Below are 24,587 nucleotides of genomic sequence, written 5' to 3'. Positions count from 1 at the left end.
AGATCTAGCTTTAAGAACACAGTTTTTGCATGTAATATAGACGTTACATCGTGTATTAAGGGAATTAGGTAACTTCGTCTTATTTTTTATACGTAGAAACAAAATTTACTTTCTTTACGCAGAGTTTTTTTTTGATTATGGGTTTTATGTTTGGATATCATTTGAAATTGAGTCCTCAAATAGTATCAAATTATTGATGTATCGTTTAAAGAGCATGAAATATTCGAACCTCAATAAGTATCCTCCAACATTTCATGATTTACAGTGATATCCTGGCAATAATCAATGGCTTCACCTCAGTTATTATTAAAACATTCATTTCAGTGTTCATTGTAACAAAAAATAACAGGTTATAAAAGGTTGATAAGAAAGTAATGACGATATATAATAGTACAATGTATAGAAAGTAATACTAATTTATTTTTGCAATAAAATTTTTTCAAAATAATATGATTATATGTTTTTGGTTATAATTCCTGTAACCGCATTGTAAATGGTAAACAAACACACCACTGTAAGGTAAGTAAAAACAACTTTTATATTAGCACATATTGTTTAATATACAATTACAACAAAATAGCTCAATTTTAGGGCTTTGAAGACTTTTTGTTAACATTTAAGTCATTGACGAAATCACCAAAATAGCACTGCAGGTCACTATACAAAGTCATCATGTATACATATTTTTAAAAAATATAGAAATACAATTTAAAAAAATCGATAAAAAATGGAGAGATTGTATATATCTAATGCAAACGTTTAAGCAAATTTCTTTTTTCTAACCATACGCTTATTAAATAACGTTTTAGATAATTTTAAACTGAAATTGTCTAATTTGGTTGTATATACATATCATAGTCTTTATTTAATCGAATTATTTAAAACTTTTTGAAAACGTTTCAATCTTTCTGTTCCTTTTAGTCACGATGCTAATAGTAACTTATCTTTAAGCTTTAACTTAGTTTCTAAGATTTGTGCTAATATTTTGTTTTATTGCTGTGATATATAAGTGCGTAAGTGACAAAATATATAAAATAAAGATTCATTCTACAAATGTTTTACGACTATAACAATAGTATTTCATATAAAGATTGCCATAAATTTTGTTCTAAATCTAATTATAGACCAAAACAACAATATCAACAAAGTGCTTATTATCCTTTGGCGCTTAAAAATTATCCTTTCGATATAAAAGTTTCATAGCTGTGAAATTTTTCGTTTGAAATATAAACTGATTGAATCTAATGAATTTATTGGAAAAGCATTTTAGTAGGCGGAATATTGAAATATCATTTACAAGTCTTTAAAAAATTACAACGGATAAAAAGTGTGAAAAGGCTATGTTAAATTTTTTTAAGATACTTTTATCGCTTTCGAACTCCACTTGAATTAATCGATAAAGACAAATACTGTTTACTAACTGCCGTAATGGTTTAATTTAGATACAAATTACTATAAGTGCTTTAAATGAATTAGTTGTTTGAACGTTGTGATGAAAATCCTTTGTCATTTTTTAATACATAAGTAAAATTCTTTTTCGCTAATGTCATTTTACACGTTTGGGGATGCAGTTAAAGTTTCGGAAGGGAATGATATTATTGTAGCAGTATTGCAGCAAGCATTTCTAAATATTATTTGCTGTTAGTAACTTTTCGAAATATCCCTTATATTTATTTAACTCAGAGAAAATCAAAAAGTTCCAAGTCACACAGCAAACTTTTTTTACACAATAGATTTTCAAAATAAAATCCTATTAATATCCTATTGAAATACTATTAATTATTATCTTGGTATGCTTTATATGTTTGAGAGAAAAGTAATTAAAAATGTGTGCTTAGAAATCTATGTCTTATCCAAGCTTTATTGCTTTAAAGTAGTGATGGGATTTACTTGGTGAATTCAATATAGTAGTACAATTTCTATATAGACTGGCATTTCAAGTGAATAAATTACTTAAGTAAATGAAGTTAGCGGGTTTCTTCATTAAAAATTTTGGACAAGATATTATTGGGAATATAATACAATTCTATTCAGAAAAGTTTACAAAAGAATTTAGAAGAAATTTTCTCTCAAATGCTTCTAATGTCTTTTCATCACTTTTGGTAATTGTCAGTTGTGAAATATGGGATCTCTTTTTGTGATTAGGTTACTGTCATGTTGCCTTTTGAAATCTGGGACTACTGACTACTAACTACTATTTTCTAGTCGCGACGGAATCAGACTTGTATTCTCAGAAATTTTTGTATAACGGCTGAACTAAGAACAAAATTATCTTCTTTATCCTTCTATGCGGTGGTGTCGTCTGCAACAATTTTAATATCATTAATGGGGACAATGTTCATATTCTTGTTCAAGCTGTTCATAGAAAGTCTCGTTGGTATCGTTTTCTTTATCTTCCGTCGGGGCATGTAAAAATATGGCTGATGTCATAATATTATAATACAGATTTTAATAAGCCATTAATAACCATAAAATATGGAAATAAAATATTAAATTCATGTTTTAAATTTAAAATAAATGGTATTCAAATTATTGTACAGCATCGACATAAAGGTAACGTCATACTGTAAAATATATACAGTGCCGAACATATTTATTGGCACAGCAAACTAATTGAACTTTGGCACTATTTTTATCCTGTTAATGATGCGATTTTTAATCAACAAAAAATTTTTTTATATAAAATGCGTAGTTTGCTTTTAAATTCATTTTATTTCATTTTATTTTCTCTTATATTTAATTTTTTAAAATTAAAAAAACAAAAAAACTATGTTTGGTTGAAAAAATTATTGCCACAGCTAATGTAAAAATTAAAAAACAAATCAAAAAAAATATTTTCGATTACAATTAATATTTAGTGGCCAAGCTCTTCTATTTAATAACAGCTGCTATTTGTTTTGGAATCAAAGAAATCAATTTTTGTGTGGTTTTTGGCCCAATATTTTGCCACTCTTCAGCAGTGCCACCTTTAATTCCGCCTTTGTTGTTATAATGGGCTTCTTTGAACGTCTATCTAATTCTATATTTGCACAACCAAGGCAAATCTTATATGGATATTATTAATATATATTATTGGATTGTATAGAACAAATATATAACAAAATGAAGTAAATTAAAATTATATAAATAATATTTATACTATATACTTTATATATATACATAAATTATTCTTTAAACAAATTTGCATATAATTATATAATTCGATCAAATCAAAAACCAAGAAATTCATAAGTTTGCTTTAGTCCCAGGAATGAGAGTGGAATTATTATGCAGCATTTCCACTTATTTCATTAAAATCTGTTATTATATTATCCTTAATCAAACACTTTTCAAAATCGACGGGAACATATAAATGTCTGCATTACATACTTTAATTAAAAACCTTAAGGCAAACGAAAACAGCCTTTTCTCTCGAACACTCTCAGGTCTGTTTCATCATTATGTGATAGCATCCATGCTTCTGCGCCATACAGATGCACAGGAAGGATGGCCGACCTATAGAGCATAAGTTTGGTTTGTCGAGAGAGAACTCTACGTCCCAGTTGCCTATTGAAACCATACTAGCACCTATTAGCAATACTAATTTTTCGTCTAATCTCCAGGCTGACATCGTTGTTATTTGTTCCAGCGGTGCTAAGGTAGATAAAATCCTTGACAATTTCGAAAATGTAGTCGCCAGCCACTTGCTCGGCGTCCGAGCGACGCACATTTCTACCAGACGTACATTTCGTTTTACCCTCATTCACCGCTAAGCCCATTCTTTTAGGGCTTCAATTAAATCAATTACTAATTGTTATTGTTGATTCATTAATATCATATAGTTTTAAAGACAAGTGTTACTTTTTCATTGTTCTATCTCATTTTGTTAGCAGTTTATCTTTCTCACAGTTGTGTTTGCATTTCGATACAATTATATCTGCATTTGACTGGATTTGCGTTACCAACTCTAACTTGTATATGAAATCTGGTTGTTTACTTACCGTTATTTAAAATTAAATGAAAATTTTTACTAAATAAAACTGTAAATAATTTATTAGTGATAATTGCGCAATTAATATTTAGTGTTAAAATATTAGGGACTGAATAATGGAACAGCAAAAAAAAAAAAAAAATTATCAAAAATGAAAGGCAAATACATATTAGAAATATACATATTTATATATTTACTTTCAGAATAGTAAAAAAATATAAGAAATTAGATTTTGTTTTAAATATACCATCAAATGGTAGATACATATGTTTATAATAATATTAAAATTTTATTTCATGAACGGTTACGTGTTAAGAGCATTGAAAAACATTTTTTTAAATCACTTTGCATCTGTAATTCCGGAAATCCATAAGGTATACAATCCAATCTTTCTTGAACTGTTTGTATTTCGCCTGTAGTTTCACTTTTTAAGTTCTGGAATGTTGTTCCATGACCTGTTTTGATTTTAAAGTCATAGTATATTTGAAGTTCGTTTAATTTTAGTAATAAAAGTTTAAAATCTTGCTCCACAAAATAAAGAAACCGACATCGTATTTTATAATGGCCAAACATAAAACAATTAAAAAGTCTTTGAATGCGGTGTTCCAGTTGTTGTAAAATAAACTTAGTCGTTACTATAGTCAACGCATAAATATCATACGCTGTACTATGTTCCTGCGTTGCACATTTAAAAATTTCCGCAGACCACTCTTGCAAAAAATCCATGTACCGTAAAAAACATCCTTCAGTTGGATTAAGGTGCCAAGTACGTAGTAATTCGTTTTGTATATTAGCAAATTCAATAAAAGCTAACTGAGTCACCCTTAAGGTATCTATTATATATTCTAGACATTCATCCATTATTTCTGAAAACATCACATGAAAAAACTCCATTTCAGTAAAATAATTTGTGAGGCTTGATTTAATATGTCCCGGTAAAATTTTTTCTGTTGAAGGCAATCGACGTAATTTTAGTAACAACTCATTGCTTTCATTTTTCGATAATTCAATAAAAGTTTTTGATTTCAAAGAAAAATCGTTTGCACTTATAGAAGCCAAATTAAAAAATTCGGACAAGCCATGTAATTTGTCCAATTGCTGATATTTATTCATGTTCTCTGCATTGCTTAGTAATAATGGTGAAGATTTTGTAAAGTTACGTTGTAAATTTTCCAAAAAGTTTTGTAATAACTCTTGCATATTTTGTTTAGCTAATTCAGATTGCTGAATTGCAGCATAGAAGTTTGGTGAAATCTGATATCCGCGTTGTTGAGTTGCTTCAAGGGGATAAGACTGTTTGAAAATATATTCAGTTCTTATGGGGTTACTTTTTATTCCAACACTTCCTGAATATGGAATCCATAAAAGAAAAAATATTAACAATATTTTGCACAAATACATTTTACATTTCTTAATTGATTGAGATTTTTCAGTTATTTATACATTTACAATTAATAAGGATATTTAAAACTGGGTAAGTAATTCTTTAAATTAAAAAATTCTATTAGAAATAAATATTACACAAAAATGTTTCCTCTTATTTATGAGAATGAATCTATTAAATTTTGTATTTTGGTATTATATGATCAACATCATACATAACAAACATGTTTTATTTATAGCATTTGTGTATATGCGATATGTAGTATATAAAAAGAACTTATTAAATGCAAATTATCTGTGTTTTCATAAGAAATAATAAACTGATTGGAACTCTTGTAGCATGGGATAACGACTCAGAAAGTATTCAATAGTATCAATTTAATTTGTATGTACCTATTATACATCCTACAGTCAGTTAAAACATCTACTAAAAATTTATTTATATATAGCTGTTATATATAATATAACTCCTAGGGTTTGTGATTAAGGTTAAGTTATTAGACTGCAGTATATCAATCGTACAATCTTTCCCTAGTTTGGTTATTAAGTTTTGACAAACTCGATAGTCTGTTCTATCTTTCCTAAACACTTTTGATTTATACCGCTTTTTAATTCTATTTTTATTGTAGAATTGCATATATATATATATATATATACTTAGCTTTATATAACTTAAGCTTTATATGTATATCGGCCAAGCTTGACTGTTGAGTATTCTGATATAATTATTAGAAAAGTAAAAATTTTTTTTTTTTATTTAATTCAAATTCAATATGTATTATCTCATGGTGACAGTTTACAATTTTTTAATAAACACTATTTAAGTCATGATAATTTACAATTAAGGTAGTTCTCTCCCTGTGGAGAGCTACTCTTTTCTTTTTAAATTAAGATTTTTATTATAATATCTGAAGTGGCGTTTTCCTTTTCAGTCTCGTAAAAATTTTTGAGGGGGATATTAAATTTGAAGCAAGGATGTTGGAATGAATTTGTATTCGTTCATGGTATTTTCTAGCTACCTTTTTTACTTCGTCTCTTACCGGGATTATGCTAAGGTTCTGATGGATTTGAATATTAGTTACATACCATGGAGCATTTACCATTTCTCGTAAAGTTTAAGACTGAAATCTTTGAATAATTTCTATGTTGGATGTTGAGGCTGTTCCCCATAGTTGAATGCCATAGGTCCATACTGGTTTTAGCACACTTTTACATTAAGACTGAAAAGTTTTCGGAAATTCTCATTTAAAATTCGCGCGCTGTATATTTTTCGATATTTTAAGTTTATGTAGTTTGGCAGCACTGTCCTTAATTACTATGCAAAAAATGAGAGCGATCTGTCAGACAGTTCGTTTACGGCAGCTGTTGAAACCAGTTCACCTCAGTAGTGCGTTGCGAAATGTCTTCGACGGTCGTACGACCGTCCTGAAAGGCTTTGTACCACTCATAAACTTGAGTTTTCGATAAAACTGATTCCCCATAAGCCTTTTGTAGCATTCGCAACGATTCTGCACACGAAATTTCGTTCGAAACACAAAATTTGATGCAAACTCTTTGTTCAATATTTTTTTCCATTGTTTTTTTCGCAACGCACTACTGAGGTGAACTGGTTTCAACAGCTGCCGTAAACGAACTGTCTGACAGATCGCGCTCATTTTTGGCATAGTAATTGTCCTTAATTGCTGCCAAACTACATAAACTTAAAATATCGAAAAATATACAGCGCGCGAATTTTAAATGAGAATTTCCGAAAACTTTTCGGTCTTAATGTATATAAAATAAGTTTATTTTTTAGAGATACTGAAGAGTTTTTATTCAGTAGCCAAAACATGTTTCTGTATTGAATCCCAAGGGATTTTCTTTTTTTAAAAATGTAAAACACACATTCTATCAGACGTCTATCTAAGTGCATGCCTAGGTATTTAGCGCTGTTTGATTGCTGAGATGTTTTATTTGAAATAGTTTGACCTGGTTGAGCGCGTGCAGCTTGAGCTGTTTTTCGTGTTGCTCTTGATGCTAATTAGTTGAGGGTGCAATTTCAGCATTAGGTTTTATGTGACAATGGATGAAACATGGATCCATCACTTCACTCCGGAATCAAAACGATCATCATCTGAGTGGACTGCAGCCGGTGAGCAACGTCCGAAGCGTCCAAAGGCACAACAGTCAGCTGTGAAGGTTATGGCTTCAGTATTTTGGGATGCACATGGTATAATCTTCATTGACTATCTCGAAAAGGGAAAAACCATCAATAGTGACTACTATACGGCATTACTGGATCATTTGAGAGCAGAAATTGTGAAAAACCGACCGCATATGGCGAAAATTTTGTTTCACAAAGACAATGCACGATGTCACAAGTCAATAAAAATGATGGCAAAATTGCACGAATTAGACTCGAATTGCTTCCTCATCCACCGTATAGTCCAGATCTGGTCCCCAGCGACTAGTGGCTATTCGCTGATCTCAAAAAAATGCTCGCCGGTAAGAATTTCATCTCAAATGAAGAAGCAATTGCTGCAACTGAAGCCTATTTTGAGGTAAAAGACAAATCCTTCTACAAGCACGGCATCGAGAAGTTAGAGAAGCGTTGGAATGACTTTATTCCCCTTGAAGCAGATTATATGAGTAAAATCGATTTTTGCAGAAAAATTTTGTTTTTCTTAGTTACTCACCCTTATTGACTGATGTGTTAGGGCTGTTGAAATTTGGTTTATAATCGTCGGAAAAATAGTGGATATTATATACATAAGCTCACAATGGACCTATAGGCCTAAATGGATCCCCCTGGGATCGCCGATATAACCTAACTTAACCCTTTTGTGCTCTTTATTTAGTGTCTCCAGGAAACATTAATTTCTGTCATTAATTTGACAGATCTTATAATGCCAACTCCATACTATAAGAAACGCAAGAAGAGACTTCCGTGTGACATCTAATTATAACTAAAGGTCAGTTGGTGTTCTCGTAAGCTTGATGAGTAACACATTTACAACTTCAAATAAGCAGGAATTTCAGTACACGTTAGTGTAAAGAATTGGTGCTTCGTATAGATTTTAGTGTACAAGCAAGTCCATTAAATATTATTTAAAAATCAAATAAGATTTGGAGACAGTGTGGAGACTTTGTATGCAGTAGGGTATGTGCCAGTGACGACGCGTGCCCTATCTGGAATGGTGTGCGGCCCTTCTATAATGTTGTTTTTACATGTACCACTTATATTAAAATATATGAGATCTTTTATTAATAATAACTATATTATATAAGGCAACAATATATTCGCAATATTATACTAACAATTTATTAACAAAATAATATATTAAACAAATTAAATTAATAATTTATATATATATAAGTTGAATATTATATCAATATGGAAGAAACAAAACTTTTCACATAATTCGCGTAACATCAAACCAACTTTTTTCAAACAAAAAAGTTTGTACTTAGAACCATACATGTTTATGCAGTGATCAAACAAAATCAAACCCACTTGCAACGTATAAATGTGCGCACATGTACACCGCACAGTGAGCGACAGAAATTCGTGGGTGCTACTGTTAAAAGGGGAGAGACGAAATGTGATAGAAATGTATGGCGAGATGAGCTGCAAACTTCAGCCGCTCATGCAATCACTTTGGCAAATCATCATGTTGGATTCGTATGCATGCAGTTGATATTCGAATAGAACAGAAAATTACTCTCATACAATTCCCACATATAAATCTCTATTTCTGATCACGGTTGCCACTTGAAAATTTTTTTCTGTACCAAAATTGGTTTAAAAAGGTACCATTTCTGTAAAAAAAGGTCAAAAATTTTTCTATTGTCTTTTTATAAGAAAATACAATTTATATAAAATGTACAAAAAGTATAAAACAATACAAGTTACATTTATAAAAAAAATTAATTGAAAATATCCACAATAAAGTTGGGTCGCCGAAAATGTACCATTTTTTTAACATGAGTACCACAGTACCAAACGGAAAAAAAGTGGTACTTTTGGTACTAAAGTACCATAAATGGCAACCGTGTTTCTGATATTACGAACGGGAGCACACGCACATTATTTTGTTCATATGCAACGTATAAATGTGCGGCCAATTTCTTTGAACACAAAGGGGAGAGACGAAATAAAATAGAAATGTTCTGTGATTTGAGCTGCAAATATATGAGCACAACTAACAAGTATAGCGGCTAACAGAAGCAAATTGATTGAGTTTTCATAGACAATTATATTTAATTGTTTTTGCTAAAACTTTAAAAATGTGTATATATGGAAATGTAATAAATAATAATAATTCTTGATGTGAAGATACTTAATAAATTCCTATACCTATGTTATTTGACATTTTGCAAATTATGTTAGGGTGTTCACCGCACACCTCCGCACCTTAGAGCAGTCGTCACTGGTATGTGCATACAATTGAGGTATGCTTCATCATCCAGGAAGTAAGCTATGTTGCTACTACAGAATTTTTATGAGTTTTGCAAACAACTAGACGCGTAAATGCTTTGTCATCACATAATTTCATTTTAAAATAATACAAAAACGTGCATTTGCAGCGAAGCCACTGGTAATGAATTGTATTCGATCCATCTTGATTTAATTCTGCTCGTAATGGATCACTGCAACGCTGCTAAATTCTTATCATTAGTAAATTGTTGTAATGAGCGTATTTATTAAGTGTATTAAACTTATTTTATAATTACATTGTAAACATATTGCATCGTCAAGTTGAGAATGGAATTCACTATGTATTTGTAATTTTAAGTTAGACATATATTTCAGTGGGGTTTAGAAGACGCGCCAGCCATAGACATTGCGTTGCGTATTTTAATGTAATAATATACTCACAACTTTGATCCACCAAAGCGCGAATTCGGACATGCACACTTTAGAAGTGTTTAAAAGCAATTTGATAGATTTGATTTCTAAGAATCGATAAACTTAACCATTTGTACATATTGTGCATATATATGTAGAATTCGTAGGTTATTGTATCTTTTCTTGATTAATTACCGTGCAATCGCCGTAAAGTCTGAGTGTTCTCTTCATTTTTACCAGTGGAGATAGTCCACCAGCTTGTGAATATCAATATTTCAAAAATTACATAAGTTTATCAAGAATGTGCAACCTCAAAATATGTATAGATTTCAGAAACTAAAAAATATACTGGAGTAAACTAGGCCGATATTGAATTTTTTCAATTTGGTTTTAAGACCTTTGGAGACGGTGTTGTTGTTCACTACGGCGACCCTTTTTTGTTTTGGTTTTTCTGCTGTTAATTTCACGATATTTCTTGAATTTGGTGGCCTGAGTTTCTTCTGATTCTGTTGATGGTGTTCTGGGAGTATCCGTTGATATCTGCTATTTCCTTAATGTATGTGGTTTCTCCAAAGGTCTTAAAACCAAATTAAAAAAAATTCAGTATCGACTTAGTTTACTCCAGTAGACCACATCAGCTCGAAAGTCTATTACCATGCAGAAAAAATCCAATTGACCCCTTAGAAAAATGAGGAGTATACCAGATCAACTGCGGCTGCTGCAACAAAATATACATCGGACAAACAAAAATAGCTTTATCAGCTTGAAGAACCTTTAAAAGAAGCAAGAGAAGCACCGAAAGAAATTAAGCCCCACATAAAATCAAATGTCACCAGGCATATAATAACGGAAAATCACCACATGGACAGAGATAACGTCCAAATAATTTAAAACATAAGAGAAAGCTGGAGAGTTAGAAACCGCAGAATGCATCGAAATACATAACAGGTCACACCTTTACTCAACGACGATAAGGGTAACGTATCATCATAGTTTTTTTAAATACATTCTAAAAAAACAAACTCAATCAGTTGACCGAACTACATATGCATAATCAAGCCTGGACAACAAAACTAGATCCATCCCGACACCATTTCTTACCTATCACCCTGTAATAAGTATAAATATTTTGTAAATTGCATAGTTGTTTTAATATTATGAATTCTCTTGATGAAGGCAAAAGCGAATTAGCGAAAATACGTATAAAAAAACAAAACAAATTTTAAAAAATATAGTCTTATTTAAAATAAATAGTAATTTAAACATCATGATTGATTTATAAAGCTTTTAATTCTTACTCATAGTAGTACTTTTATAGTATTTAGAAATTATATATATTTATATTATAAAATATTAATAATTTTTTTAATATTAGTTTTTATTGTATATTTATTTTCAGAAGTGTTCTATTAATGTCTTCGTTACATAAAAATCTAGAAATGGCTATATGAAATTTATAATCAGAATTACGTTAAAAATCCACGCTACAAACTAATTAATATAGCAATGAGTTCAGATGATGTTACTGTGTTTCAAGAATGCAGTAAAATATTAAATAAAAATACGGTTGGCGAAAATGACCTTTTAAATATATCTGAACACAATAATTCGGAGAATATTTGTAAAGGTTTTGCTAAGAATGATCAAGACAACAAATTATTACAACTGAAGAGTGTAGTTAATAAAAAAAATAATCAAATCAATACATTTGTAGACTTACAAAATAAAATTGAAGACTTAAATCTAAATACTAATGATAAAAATGAATCAATGTTTTTAAATGAACTACCTAAAACATCGACAAATCATAATGAAGCACAACAACCGTCTTCTAAAATTCAGAATAATACTCAAGAAAATATTAAATATTCATTTTGTTCGAATCATAGAACAGAAATAGGTGAGGATAGCTGCCATATCGCTAGTTCATATCCAAAAAGTAAGTAGTGCACAATACAATGAAATTTAATGTATAGTATTTATTAAGATAAACATTTATTAGTAAAAATTAAATAAATTATGCGAACTTTAAAAAAATTTTATACGTGAACACAGACTTTTTCTACTATGTGTATATGAAATGTATACATTTAAACATATTTATATTAACATACATACAAGATTAACAAAAAGAAGACCAGAAACAGCTTTATAAAAAAATAAGACAAAATTATATTTAGCTTAGCAGTAATGATCAAAATTCAGAAACAAAGGTATTATACATATTATTAAATATATTATTTTGTATTGTCTTTATTGTATAACTTATTTAGTGTTATATCTGTGGTAACTTCTATATCAACACATACATGCGGGTTTAAAAAATATAAAATATGTGTATCGACGCCTTTCTAAGAGCTGTGTGTTATAATCTCGTTTAGTATTGTACAACATCCGTTTACTACAGTCCTTCCCTTTTAATATCGTTGGTACTCTTGATACCAACGTGGCCCATGACCCTTTGTAGCCCTTTGAGATCATGTTGACTCCTTATTATGTGTTATAGTCGATATTTCCTGGTTACTATTAACATCATTGGAATTAGTTTTTTGCTCAATAGCAGGAGATGGAATTACTTTCGATACATAAGCGAGTATTCCGGAAACCCTAACAATTCATTCAGTTCATTTTTTGTGTAACGATACTTCGGTTGGTTTACATGTGCTTTAATAACACGCTCATTAATTTACTGGTCTGTTTTCACTTCATAGTTCACTACTCCAAGTTTCTTTATGACTACAGCAGGTATCCAAGTCCGTTTTTAATTAGTGAAATGAAGTTTATAATAAACGCTGAACTGATCCAATGCTGAACTGTTTTCATTTTGTCTCTTGGTGATTACTTTGTTTTTTTAATTCGCCTTCCGATTTTTGCTGTTTGGTGCAGTAAAAACGAATTTTCGTTTTTTTACCATTTAGGAGCTCAGATGCTGATTTCATACTGAGATTGTAGGATGGTGTGTATAGAAACAAGTAAGGAACTTGTTGAGCTTCCTGTCAATACTTCCATTTGCCTTTTTAAGTCCTGATTTCAGAAGATCAGGACTTAAAACGAAGTAAAAACGAATTTTCGTTTTTTTACCATTTAGGAGCTCAGATGCTGATTTTATACTGAGATTGTAGGATGGTGTGTATAGAAACAAGTAAGGAACTTGTTGAGCTTCCTGTCAATACTTCCATTTGCCTTTTTAAGTCCTGATTTCAGAAGATCAGGACTTAAAACGAAGTAAAAACGAATTTTCGTTTTTTTACCATTTAGGAGCTCAGATGCTGATTTCATACTGAGATTGTAAGATGGTGTGTATTGATAACAAGTAAGGAACTTGTTGAGCTTCCTGTCAATACTTCCATTTGCCTTTTTAAGTCCTGATTTCAGAAGATCAACAAACCGTTCTGCTTGGCCGTTTAGTTGTGGACTATATGAAGCTATAATTATGTGATTAATTACTTGAAAGTCGCAAAAGTTTTTTAATTCCTACGAGACGAATTGCGGAGCATTATCACTAACAATTGTGTCACAAAGGCCGTGTTGCGCAAAAGATCTCTCAAAATAGTTTCTGCTGCAGTGGTAGCAAATGATCCGTTGTTGTATCATAAGATGATGTCGATGCTGGAAAAATACCGCTACTTCACTATTTTTGATTTGTTTTTTTTTATTTTGGATGTAGAACGTGTCCTTATTGAGAGTATGACAGGCCTTAGTTGCTGAATATTAGTAAAAGTGATTGGAAGTTTGGTGACGGTGTCTTTATCAGGTTTTACACGATATGCGATTAGTCGAGAAATACTATCGGCATATGCAATGCTATCAGTATTGATATATTAAATAGAAGAGTCGTATTTCAGAATAGTGGTTGCATAACGTTGCAGACGAGCCGCTATAAACAACGGGATGACATTCTTCGGGTTGAATATAGCATGAAGTGGCTTATAATCAATATGAATGGTAAAGCGACGAACAGAAAAGTAATAGTAGCATTTTTTTAATCAAAACACAAGAGCTCGAGCCTCTTTGTGCATTTGAGTATACTTCCGCTCTGCAGCATTGAATGTCGTTGAATAGTGCATAGTTGGGTGAAGAGTTCCGTCATTAAATTGATGGATGAGAACTGCACCCATGCAGTATTCTGAAGTATTAGTAGCTAAAATTATTTTATTTGTTGGATCGAAGTGCGTGACATATTGATCAGAAGCTAAAACATTTTTAATTTTGTTGAATGCTTCATTATGCTGTTGTTGCTTTTATTTTCTGGCACATGTACAACAACGCAAAATTGTCAAAAAAAATATTAAGCATAAAGCAAATGTTGTAATTTGAATATTAAGTATTGCATCTGAAATAGAGCTTTTTTCAAAATAAAAACAAAAAAAAAAACATGTTTTATTTACATCTTTTTTATTATTTTTTCTTCTAGCTTCTTCACAGCAATCATTGGAATCTCGACCTATTTATCCCAATGTTTCATATAGTCCATATGGTAGCCCTCTTATAAATAAACGTCGTCCCCAACTTCGGGAATCTAAACGTATTTCTATTGAAAAGTCCGGTTCTTTTTTACAGTTAAACCAATATAAATTAATGGATCAAATAGGACAGGTGTTGTAAATATCGATAGTGTCAGTAACTGTTTTTATTTTATTTTTTGTTTTTAGGGATCTTATGGATTAGTTAAACTTGCGTATTCTGAAGAAGACTCCACCCATTATGCTATGAAAATATTATCGAAACGACGACTACTACGGCAAGCTGGTCTCATGAAGCGTGGTCCCAAAAAAATTACATCTCCTTTGGACCGTGTATATAGAGAAATAGCTGTACTAAAAAAACTTGATCACCCTAATGTTGTGAAATTAATCGAAGTTTTAGATGATCCAAATGAGGACTCTCTTTACATGGTTTTCGAATTAGTTAAACTCGGAGAAGTTCTTAACATACCAACCAATAAACCGTTAAGTGAGAACAGGACTTGGAGTGTTTTCCGTGATGTAGTACTAGGATTGGAATATTGTAAGTACATAGTTTTTAAATCATATTTTCTAATTTAAAAGTAAATAGTATTTGAAATTTGTAGATTAAGCTTCATACATTTTAGATATTTAAACTTTTATTAGTAAAACAATAAAGTTTAAATTATTATGCAAATAATAGAAATATCTGCTAGAAGGCAGTAAATATTCTCATGAAAGCCACCTGCAGAATAAATAAAAAAATATATTTTTACTCTCGTGTTAAGTTTAAATTAAAAATTACAAATAGTTTTCAATCGGAGCTTGCAGAATTTTATTACAAATATTTATATATCCGCCTCAATGCTCAGCAAATGATGGACTCGTATTGCCGTTCTAGGATTGCCTTTTGTTGTAGCCTACAACAAGGTCTGGCTGGGAGTGGATTGGGGTTTGTGTGTTTGGTAGTTTAGACATATAGAGTTTAAATAGAATCGGTGGAAGAACACTGCCCGGCGGAAACCATATTTTATTTTACTGGTTTTTGGCTTTCCTCTAAAATCAATGAAGAATAATCTGCCTATTAGATAGTTACAGATTCATTGTTTTATTTAATCAGTGATAGGTATTTCGGTTAAGCCACTTAACAGAGTACTATGGGAGATTGTGGCAAATATCTTTGAAATATTAAGGCCTACTAGTACCGTATGTTCGCATGTGCCAATTTGGTTATGGCTATTAGAGATTTGGGTTATGATCTCACAATGGACGGAAGTGGTGGTATGATGCTTCATGTTGATGGGAAGCGAGGTGAACGTGTGGCTTTAAGATTAAGGAATCCAGAATTTTGGCCACTGAACCTAAGAAAGATTGGTTTGTAGAATTCACCTCCACCTGCCGGTCCGGCCTCAACAATGGTATTATTCTACCAGTCTTCTATGTGTTAGAGATGATGTTACTAAGAATGTATGTCAAAACTGAAAGACCAGTGGATCCGAGGTTCTTGAACATGAGCATAGAGATGGCATCAGGCTCAACAGCTTTAGAGGTCTTGGCTTGTCTTAACACATTGTACCTGGAAACAACGCACTATTGTCGTTGGAATATAGCTTCCGGAACTCCCAGGGAAGACAGCAGCATTGGTCACAAAGAGACGACAAAATTGCTGTGCAGAATACTTGAGATCAGGAAAGGTAATACTATTTAATTTTATTGTCTTGTTATAAGGATGAGAAAGATTAGTTAAGGCTTTAATGGTACTCCACAATTTACCACTTTAAAAGTCGCTATTATCTTAGTGTTCTTTTCACAGTAACAGATATAACGGTTGCCTAGGTTTGCTAGAAACATATTTCAATGACTGTAAACGATGCAATCGGTGTTCGGGTGTGGTGTTGTGCAGCGGATGTGCCAGACATATGCAATTAGCCACAAAAAGTTTCTTTACGTTGAAGTTACGAGTTTTTGAATTCCACGTTTTTTTTTAAATTTTAACGATATAGAAATTTACTGCTAACATATTATTGGTTTCGTGCGGTATCAGGTTTAATACCTTTAGACACCGATATTTCTACTCCGGTGTCAATGGGGAATATAGTTGATTTGGAGATTGTACAATCTCCCTACAATATCAACATAGTGGGTATGATTGACCCGTGATTGACAAAATCAAACATGAAGTTAGATATGTCTTTTCATATTAGGCTGAATAAGTTTCTCGATTATTTGCTATCATGTGCCATCATTTAGTAAATACCTATTTCTTAAGTAACGCTGTGTTTTAATAATCGATCTGTAAATAAGTTTTCTAATATCGCTTCTGTCTGCGTTCAAAGGAATACTATACTGCATCTGGTCAATTTATCAGCCCTACAACTTCTTTGAATGGCATTGTTTCCCGAAATTCACATTAAACAAACATATAGTTCCAATCATAAATTACGAGATTTAAATACTATCATACCGTACTACAAGAAGGATTTGAATATGGAAGTATATGCCCATTAAAAAATTTATTGACTTAATCTCCACCTGGTACCGCGCAAACATACAAATCATCACATTCGTTTTCTTTAATCTGTCCTCAGTTTGCTGTAATATATGAGTGCAAGATATATCACGCCATTTTGAAGAGGAATTTTCACACCGTAATATTTTAGCAAAAAGAATGCGGGTAGTCTACTTTTCTTGAAAAAATAATTAATACAGTTTTTTCAGTGTATATTTTTAAGCGTTTAATTTATGTTTATTTTGTAAACGTGGCCATGTTCTATCTTAGAATATCCAAAAGCATGCTTGGATATTTGCCTGTAACTGCAATCTTCAAATTGGCAACCCCTTACTCTCTAGGGCAAGCAGCAAAAAGTTTACTGTCAAAGGCTAGAATAGGGGAAAAAAAACCTATGCTAAGCGTTCCCATTGCAATAGTTAGTATGGACGTTCTTATAATATATATTCTTTATTTTATATTTATCTTCTTAAAATCACCTTTAATATCTATAAAGGCCACAAATACGAACTTCTTGTCGCAAACGTGTTTTTCCACAAACCCATTGAGCAAGTGTAATGCCGTAGGTAACTCTTATGCATGTATTCACCAAATTTTTTAATAACACGCGGAATATCTGTTTTTATCATTTTCGTCTGACCATAGTAATAAAGTAACGACTTTATTTCCCTAATTTTGAACTAACAGTAAAACATCTGTTTTATATGTTTGTCAAGAAAAAAGATTTTATTTATGGCACAGAATTCCAAAACCATGATAAATAGTCAATCTTGATAAACAAGCAAGATGTTAAAGTTAGTAAGTTCACAGGGGAATAGGGGGCAAATGTGACTTCGTGTCGCGAATTTTGCGAACGTTTCTGTGATATAATTTACGTCTGACATAAATCTTCAATTATACTTTATATTATCTTTATTTGAAGATATATAATTTCATAAACAACTTTATGGAACTTTTAATAACTGCCCCTTTTATATATTTTAGTGCATTATCAACGTATTATACATGCCGACTTAAAACCAGCTAACTTGTTGCAAACTGAATGTGGTCGTGTCAAAATAGCTGATTTGGGAGTTTGTAATGAGTTTATAGGAGAAGATGCAAATATAAGTAATGGTACTTCCTCTGGAACACCAGCATTTCGGGCACCAGAAACTTTAAACATTGGCAAGGTAAATAAATTACACCTATAAACGAAATATAATACTAAATTAGTAAAATAAAAACTTTTAACTTTGCCAAAGCCGAACCATCTCTCGTATAAAAAGTGAAATGGGATCTTATTTTTGGTATTTAAAATACTTATCACAAATAATTAAATTAAAAATCTTACATCATAAAGCTAGCAGTATATTGTAATTACATACCAGTAGCGTCATTAATAATTATAATAAATACTAAATAATAATTTAATTATAGGGGACTTACGTTATAAACTATAAATGCGTATTTAATTTTGTATACAATCATTTATTAATTATTATTAATTATTTAATTTGAATTATAAAAAAATTTTACGTCTACACTTAATGCTATTCAAGATTATCTAAAATCAAGTAAATATGCTCATAAATTATAAACACTACTATCTGTGTAAAAAACGAAACGTTAATATTAAATTTTAATTTACATTTCGTCTTTTTTCTTTTAATCATAAACCTACACTAATTTTTAAAAAAGTTCTTATCTATAAATTTAATTATTTTAAATGCTTATATGCTTTTGTTCATTATTTATATAAACAAACAAAATTGAAGATTTATTTAAGTTTGAGCCGAATATAATTTGCATTAAACAATTGAACAATTCGATTTCTGGTATTTCCATTCTCAAAAAATTATTTACGAATACAAGTATTATTTCCAAGGCCACTGAAATGATGAGTATTTGGCAATACTAGAAACAGCTGTATGGTTAGCCAAAAATTCAATTAATTAAAATAATATAAAAAATAAATTTTTATTGTTGTAGTTCACTACTGTTCAAAAAACCTCTATATTTTTTATATTAATAACGAAAGCATTTACTTTTACTTATTTTTGTTTTAAAACTTTCCTAACTAATAATTAAATCCAATGAGTTTTTAAAATAAAATGATTATTTGCTAAAATCAATTTAAAATGCCCAATGATATAACTAGCGTGTGGGATAGAAAGGCATTTAGTAAGTGTACAATATAAAAAGTACTGACTGTTTTTTGTCACTAGATGATGTTAGTTTCTATATATCTTACAACTACAAATATTATAACATTTACGCTTTATAATGCTTTATTATTTTAACAAAAGACTCCTCTCATTTTTAACAAATAAGAAAATTAATCTCTACGATCAAAAGCAAATTTTATTCAAATTTATTCAGATGGAAATCGGAAGCGTTCTTCTTCACAAAAATTAAAAAACTGATCATTTCTGAAATTAAATTTGAAACTTCAATTTCGATGAGTTTTCAACGCGTTCTTGCACCGCCACTGTACCCCTTCCTAGCGTTGGGATACTAGCAACATCGCGAGACAACATCCGAATCAATACCGCTAATCATCATACTTCAAATTCCGACAACTTTACCGGAAAATGCACCAATCTACCAGACCGCGTCACTCTCGAAATGGCGAAAGGGATCCAGAATTACGGTCACAAGCAGTCAGTGGCTGATAACCGTCCGGTACCGCTGTAGACTGACGAGTTTCCGGTACGACCTGCCCAACTTCATCACACATGAAATAAGCTGCCTTCAATCTGTCATTCGAAACTATTACATTTCTACCGCGGCAGAAAATGGCAGCACTTGTTTATAAGTCATCACATCATGCTTAACATAAGCAGATGGCTGACATTGTCTACTAGCTCCAACAGATTTTAAATTCGGCAGAGCCCTTCGCAGTGACGAAACGAAATCACTCTCTTACGATTTCTGTTCACAATCCGAAAGCATCTGCCCCTGAATACAAACTGGATCACCAATTGACATCTCAGAAGGACCAGCATTGAGGTCTAGCTTCGGTGTTGTCCACAATCCTAACAACACAAGTGGAAATGACTGCGTCCAACTGCTTGACGAATGACACCGTATGGTCGACTTCTATGTCCTATGGAAACGCTCCATCATGTCATTTGTTTAAGGGTGATATGCCGTGGTATGGAATTGGTTCACTTTAAGCAATCTCGTTAGTTACCGAAATAAAGTAGACGTGAATTACCGACCCAAATCAGTGGGTTGGTGGGTCAGCAACAGGCCACCTAGAAAAATGATCGACGCAAGTCAAACAATAACGCTTTCCTTGGAATAAAGGTAATGAGCCTACAATGTCAACAGAAAGAGGCTGAAATCGACCATCAAATCAATAAAAGACCCAATCAGTGTTTTAGTATGCCGCTGAATCTTAAACTTCTGACACACGATGCAACTACGCACAAGCACAGCCACATCTCTAACCAAACCAGGTCAAGCATAACTAGCCTGCCCCAACTTTCGATTCGCTCGAATACCAAGATAAGCCAAAGCGTGAAGTTTTGTAAGAACAGTAAACAGCTGCCGACAGTTTACGGCGACAAAAGTGCGAACACATTGCCTTACACATCAGTGTTCAATTCAATACCCGAGTCCAGCAGCCTCAACTTCTTTAACCCAACGCCATCCCCATATTGGCTCTGCAACTGAGCAAGCAACTCTGCATCAGTCTTCTGCCCTTCAACAAACTCAATCTTATTTGCCTCCAACTGATCAGTTGCAGCTGATCAACTGAACAAAGCGTCAGTCACAGCATTATCTGCCCCAGCCAAATGATGGATATCAGTGCAATACTGACTAATAAACTCCAGCTGTCTTGCACGACGAGGTGATGCATTCTTACTAACTTGCCTGAAAGCAAATGTCAATGGTTTGTGATCTGTAAAAATGATGATCACGCCCCTCCAACGCGTACTTGAAACTGTACAGCTTGATAGACAGCACCCGCCGCAACGTCTGAAGCATTAGTCGTGAGTGTCAATTGCGCCTCCAGGGTCATGAAGTCAAGCAAAGTAGCTTGTGCGAGATCATTATTGCGAGCTTCAAAAACTGCTATATCTTCAGGAGACCAACAAATTTTTGTCTTATCACTCTTACGATTACCTGGAGTAAGTTGAAACAACCGTTGCTGATTCTGCACAACGTTACGCAGAAACGTTCGATAAAAATTCATCATGTCTAAAAACTGTCTAAGTTGTTTCGCTGTCGACGGCAGAGGAAAAACACGAACAGTTTAAACTTTACTCCTGGGAGGACGCAAACTCTTTACACTAATAACATGTCCAAGGAACTCAATTTCGAAACAGCTGAACTGATATTTGGCAAAATTCACTGCCAGTCTGAGTCGATCCAAAACCATCTGCAAATGCATTCCATATTCAGTTTCTTTTTTTGATGCAATGAGAATATCGCCGAAGTACGCAAACACGAAATCATGATCACCAATTTAACAAAGGAACAAAGGAATCATGGGGCTTAAAAAGGATAATATTAAATGTAAACGATCAGAAACAAGGCGGGTGACCCTCCACAAACGTTTTCAAAGTCTGAATTGACACTAAACAAGGTTTTGTAGAGTGTTTGGTAGAATGGGAAGGTAATTGTTTATTACGAGCTGCTCCAGTCTGGAAAAAGTGTTGACTTAGTCCTGTACTGCTCACACTCGACCGCTTGGTTAGAAAAGGTCAACGAAAAGTGCCCAGAATTGACCAACAGAAACGAGGTTGTGTTCCAATTTGTTCCGCACACATCCTGGATGAATCGGAACAAATTGACGGAACTTGGTTGTGCACACTTGGGTTAATTTGTCATTTACAGAAATTATGCTGGCAACCGGTTCTTTCCTCGCACTTCACTTTGCTTTTACTTACTTCAAGATGTATAAACTGCATATTTAACTGTTATACTTCTATCTTCAGTAAAGCTAAGCTGATTGTCGATGCGCAGTATTTTGTACAAAAAGTTATCTTTAAAATATGCGGCTAATTCAATCTGAAGATATTTATGTCTTATCTGCCTGGTGTTAATTTTTCTGATATACGATAAAACGAAAATAAAGAAGAAAATATTAAGGCAAATGGGTTGCAAATTTGAAGAATTCGACTTTAAACCGACAAAACGAAAAAGGAATTGATGAGATTGAAGGTCATTAATCTGGCTTCTTTTGTTCAAATTTGTCAAGTTGGAACTTGAACCAATTTAGGTTGGTTTAATTTATTTAATAATAATACTTCTGAGAACAATAACGTTCCATTTTTATGTAGAATTTAATAATAAATTGTTATGGTACGCATGAGTGAGGTGTAAGGTCCCTGATAAATTAACTTTTCTTGTATACTTTTTAAAACAAAGCTACACTGTAATTATTTATTTTTTAGGTAGAAATTATTGGTTAATCCGAATCAAAAAAAAAAAATAATTTTTTGATGCATACCTTTTCTATTAAAATATCGTGTGTATGTTTGGTGTGAGATGAAGGAAAAATACTTGTAAGAATCATACCGTCCTGGAATGTTTGTGATTTATATAGAAATTTATTACAAATCGAAATCAAAAATGAAACAAGAATTTTTGTAGTATATTCTTTCAAAATGTATGTAATGGAAATAAAGTACACATGTGTTGGAAGAAAAAATAATTTCAAAATTTTTTTATGTTTTTATTAGAAAATGGGTCTGTTCCACGAGCTACTCGTAGTAAAACTCAAGTAAAACACAAGTAAAATTTGCTGGTGGAACGCACTTGTGTATACACAGTGTTACTCAAAGTTACTACGAGTAGCTCATGGAGCTAATATTAAAAATCTTTTACTTCTACACTTACTTATACATATATATTTACTTCTGTTAAGCTAACGTTAATCCACTGTAATATAATTAATTATTTAATTGTAAAGTAGTTGTATATGTGGATGGTACATTAACTCTTATAACCTATTTTATTTTAACATATTTATACAATCTAATTGTATTTTTACCAGAATATGTATTGCGGAAAAGGTGCAGATATTTGGTCATTAGGGATTACTCTTTATTCATTGGTATTTGGAAATGTTCCATACTTAGCGAATTCGATTCCGGTTTTGTACGAAAAAATAAAGAGTGAGACGGTATCTTTTCCTATCATACCAAAAATAAGTGACGATTTGAAAGACTGTATACAATGTATGTTGCTAAAGGAGCCTTCTACGCGTATAAAAATGTCAGAATTAAAGGTGAAAATATTTTATTTACTCCAATATAAAAACTACTAATCTACAATTATTTATTTTTTAGAATCACTCTTGGGTTGTTCGTGGTGGTTCGCACCCTTTACCAGTTGAGGAAGAGAACTGTTGCTTGGTAGAAATTAGCGAAGAGGATTTAAATTCGGTTATTCGAAGTATTCCTAAGTTAGATACCTTAATTCTAATAAAAACAATGCTTAAAAACCACTCTTTTGGAAATCCGTTCTTAAAAGAAATATCTCAAAAAACAGTGATACAAGAAAAGACTCGATTAGATAGATTTGTTCGTGCTGGACGTTCAAGATCAGCGCCTGATACTTATAATACAGTGATAAATATGTATGTATACATTGAATGATACTTCTAAGCAATTAAATTTTTTTTAATTAACTAATAAATATGTTAATAAAAATTTTTAATTTTATTTAACTAAACATTTCATATTTAATATATATTTTGGTCAAAAAAATAAAATATATTTTTCTTAATTTATTTAGGCAAAATTCGCTTGGTGAAAAAATTTCAAATTGCAATAATGATTACTCGGACTCACTTAAAAGTTCTATTTTATCAAAACCCAGTTAAATATTTGAAATGCTATAAAATGTTACAGTTTATAATATAGCTTTAATAAAATAAAATTTGGGGTAAATATAATTTTTTTAAGAGTTTTAGCATTGCTTATAAATTTATATTTAACATTATATTTCGATTCTAATTTGTTGCCATTATTGTTAAATTTCAGGTTTATATTTAATGTTAATGAACTTTATTAAATATGTAATAATCATTTGGGGCCACATAAATTTAATTTAAAAATATTTTATAAAAATGTTTAAAATAAAAGTTATATCGCTATATTCTTTACAACTATATCTATATTCTAATAAAATAATGACTATTAAATTTAAAATCTAAACAACATACACATATATATTCATTTTTTTTTATTCTGATAGTAGCGATTCTACCTCAGGGGTAAGCAGGGTAATTAAACAAATGATTTTGTTTTGCGAAAAAAAAGGTTTATTTAAATTAAGAATATTTTACAATTGATACTAGATTTTTATTTTTAATGTTAATTAATTTCAAGTTATTCAAAGGAAACTTAAAACCACGCGTGCTGCTGTGACGAAAGTTAAATTAAGAAGAAAGTCAGCATGTACAAAAAGATATATAGAAGGTAACATTGTTTGATATTTTAAAGGTACCGTTTG

At 31.5% G+C, this 24,587-nt stretch overlaps 2 protein-coding genes across 4 annotated transcripts; one reads left to right on the top strand and one right to left on the bottom strand.

Moving 5' to 3' along the window:
* Positions 1 to 930: 930 nt before the first annotated feature.
* Positions 931 to 24,155, top strand: LOC119685386 (calcium/calmodulin-dependent protein kinase kinase 2). Of its 3 annotated transcripts, none has more exons than XM_038099649.1 (8): positions 931 to 1,013; positions 11,581 to 12,120; positions 14,596 to 14,777; positions 14,834 to 15,188; positions 18,120 to 18,307; positions 23,125 to 23,358; positions 23,420 to 23,709; positions 23,868 to 24,155. In XM_038099649.1, the coding sequence occupies exons 2-8, from the start codon at positions 11,688 to 11,690 to the stop codon at positions 23,953 to 23,955; spliced, it is 1,770 nt and encodes a 589-aa protein (XP_037955577.1). In that variant the 5' UTR covers positions 931 to 1,013; positions 11,581 to 11,687; the 3' UTR covers positions 23,956 to 24,155. The 3 variants fall into 3 exon arrangements, with proteins under 3 accessions (XP_037955577.1, XP_037955578.1, XP_037955579.1); XM_038099650.1 differs by having other exon boundaries at positions 936 to 1,013; positions 11,584 to 12,120; XM_038099651.1 differs by lacking the exons at positions 931 to 1,013; positions 14,596 to 14,777 and having other exon boundaries at positions 12,033 to 12,120.
* On the bottom strand, positions 4,252 to 5,402 carry LOC119685387. The gene has a single exon (XM_038099652.1). It carries the CDS (start codon positions 5,369 to 5,371, stop codon positions 4,265 to 4,267), a length of 1,107 nt encoding a protein of 368 aa, XP_037955580.1. The 5' UTR covers positions 5,372 to 5,402; the 3' UTR covers positions 4,252 to 4,264.
* Positions 24,156 to 24,587: the final 432 nt, after the last annotated feature.

Source organism: Teleopsis dalmanni, chromosome 2, assembly GCF_002237135.1.
Source record: "Teleopsis dalmanni isolate 2A chromosome 2, ASM223713v2, whole genome shotgun sequence".
Classification (NCBI taxonomy): Eukaryota; Metazoa; Arthropoda; class Insecta; order Diptera; family Diopsidae; genus Teleopsis; species Teleopsis dalmanni.
The sequence above is the reverse complement of the archived record's forward strand: the minus strand, read 5'-3'. Positions and strand labels throughout refer to the sequence as shown.

Coding starts and splice junctions, on each gene's coding strand:
- LOC119685387 (XM_038099652.1), bottom strand. CDS start 5,371: ATGTATTTGTGCAAAATATTGTTAATATTTTTTCTTTTATGGATTCCA.
- LOC119685386 (XM_038099649.1), top strand. CDS start 11,688: ATGAGTTCAGATGATGTTACTGTGTTTCAAGAATGCAGTAAAATATTA. Junction 15,189..18,119: donor AGTACTAGGATTGGAATATT/GTAAGTACATAG, acceptor TATATATTTTAG/TGCATTATCAACGTATTATA. Junction 23,359..23,419: donor TAAAAATGTCAGAATTAAAG/GTGAAAATATTT, acceptor TTTATTTTTTAG/AATCACTCTTGGGTTGTTCG.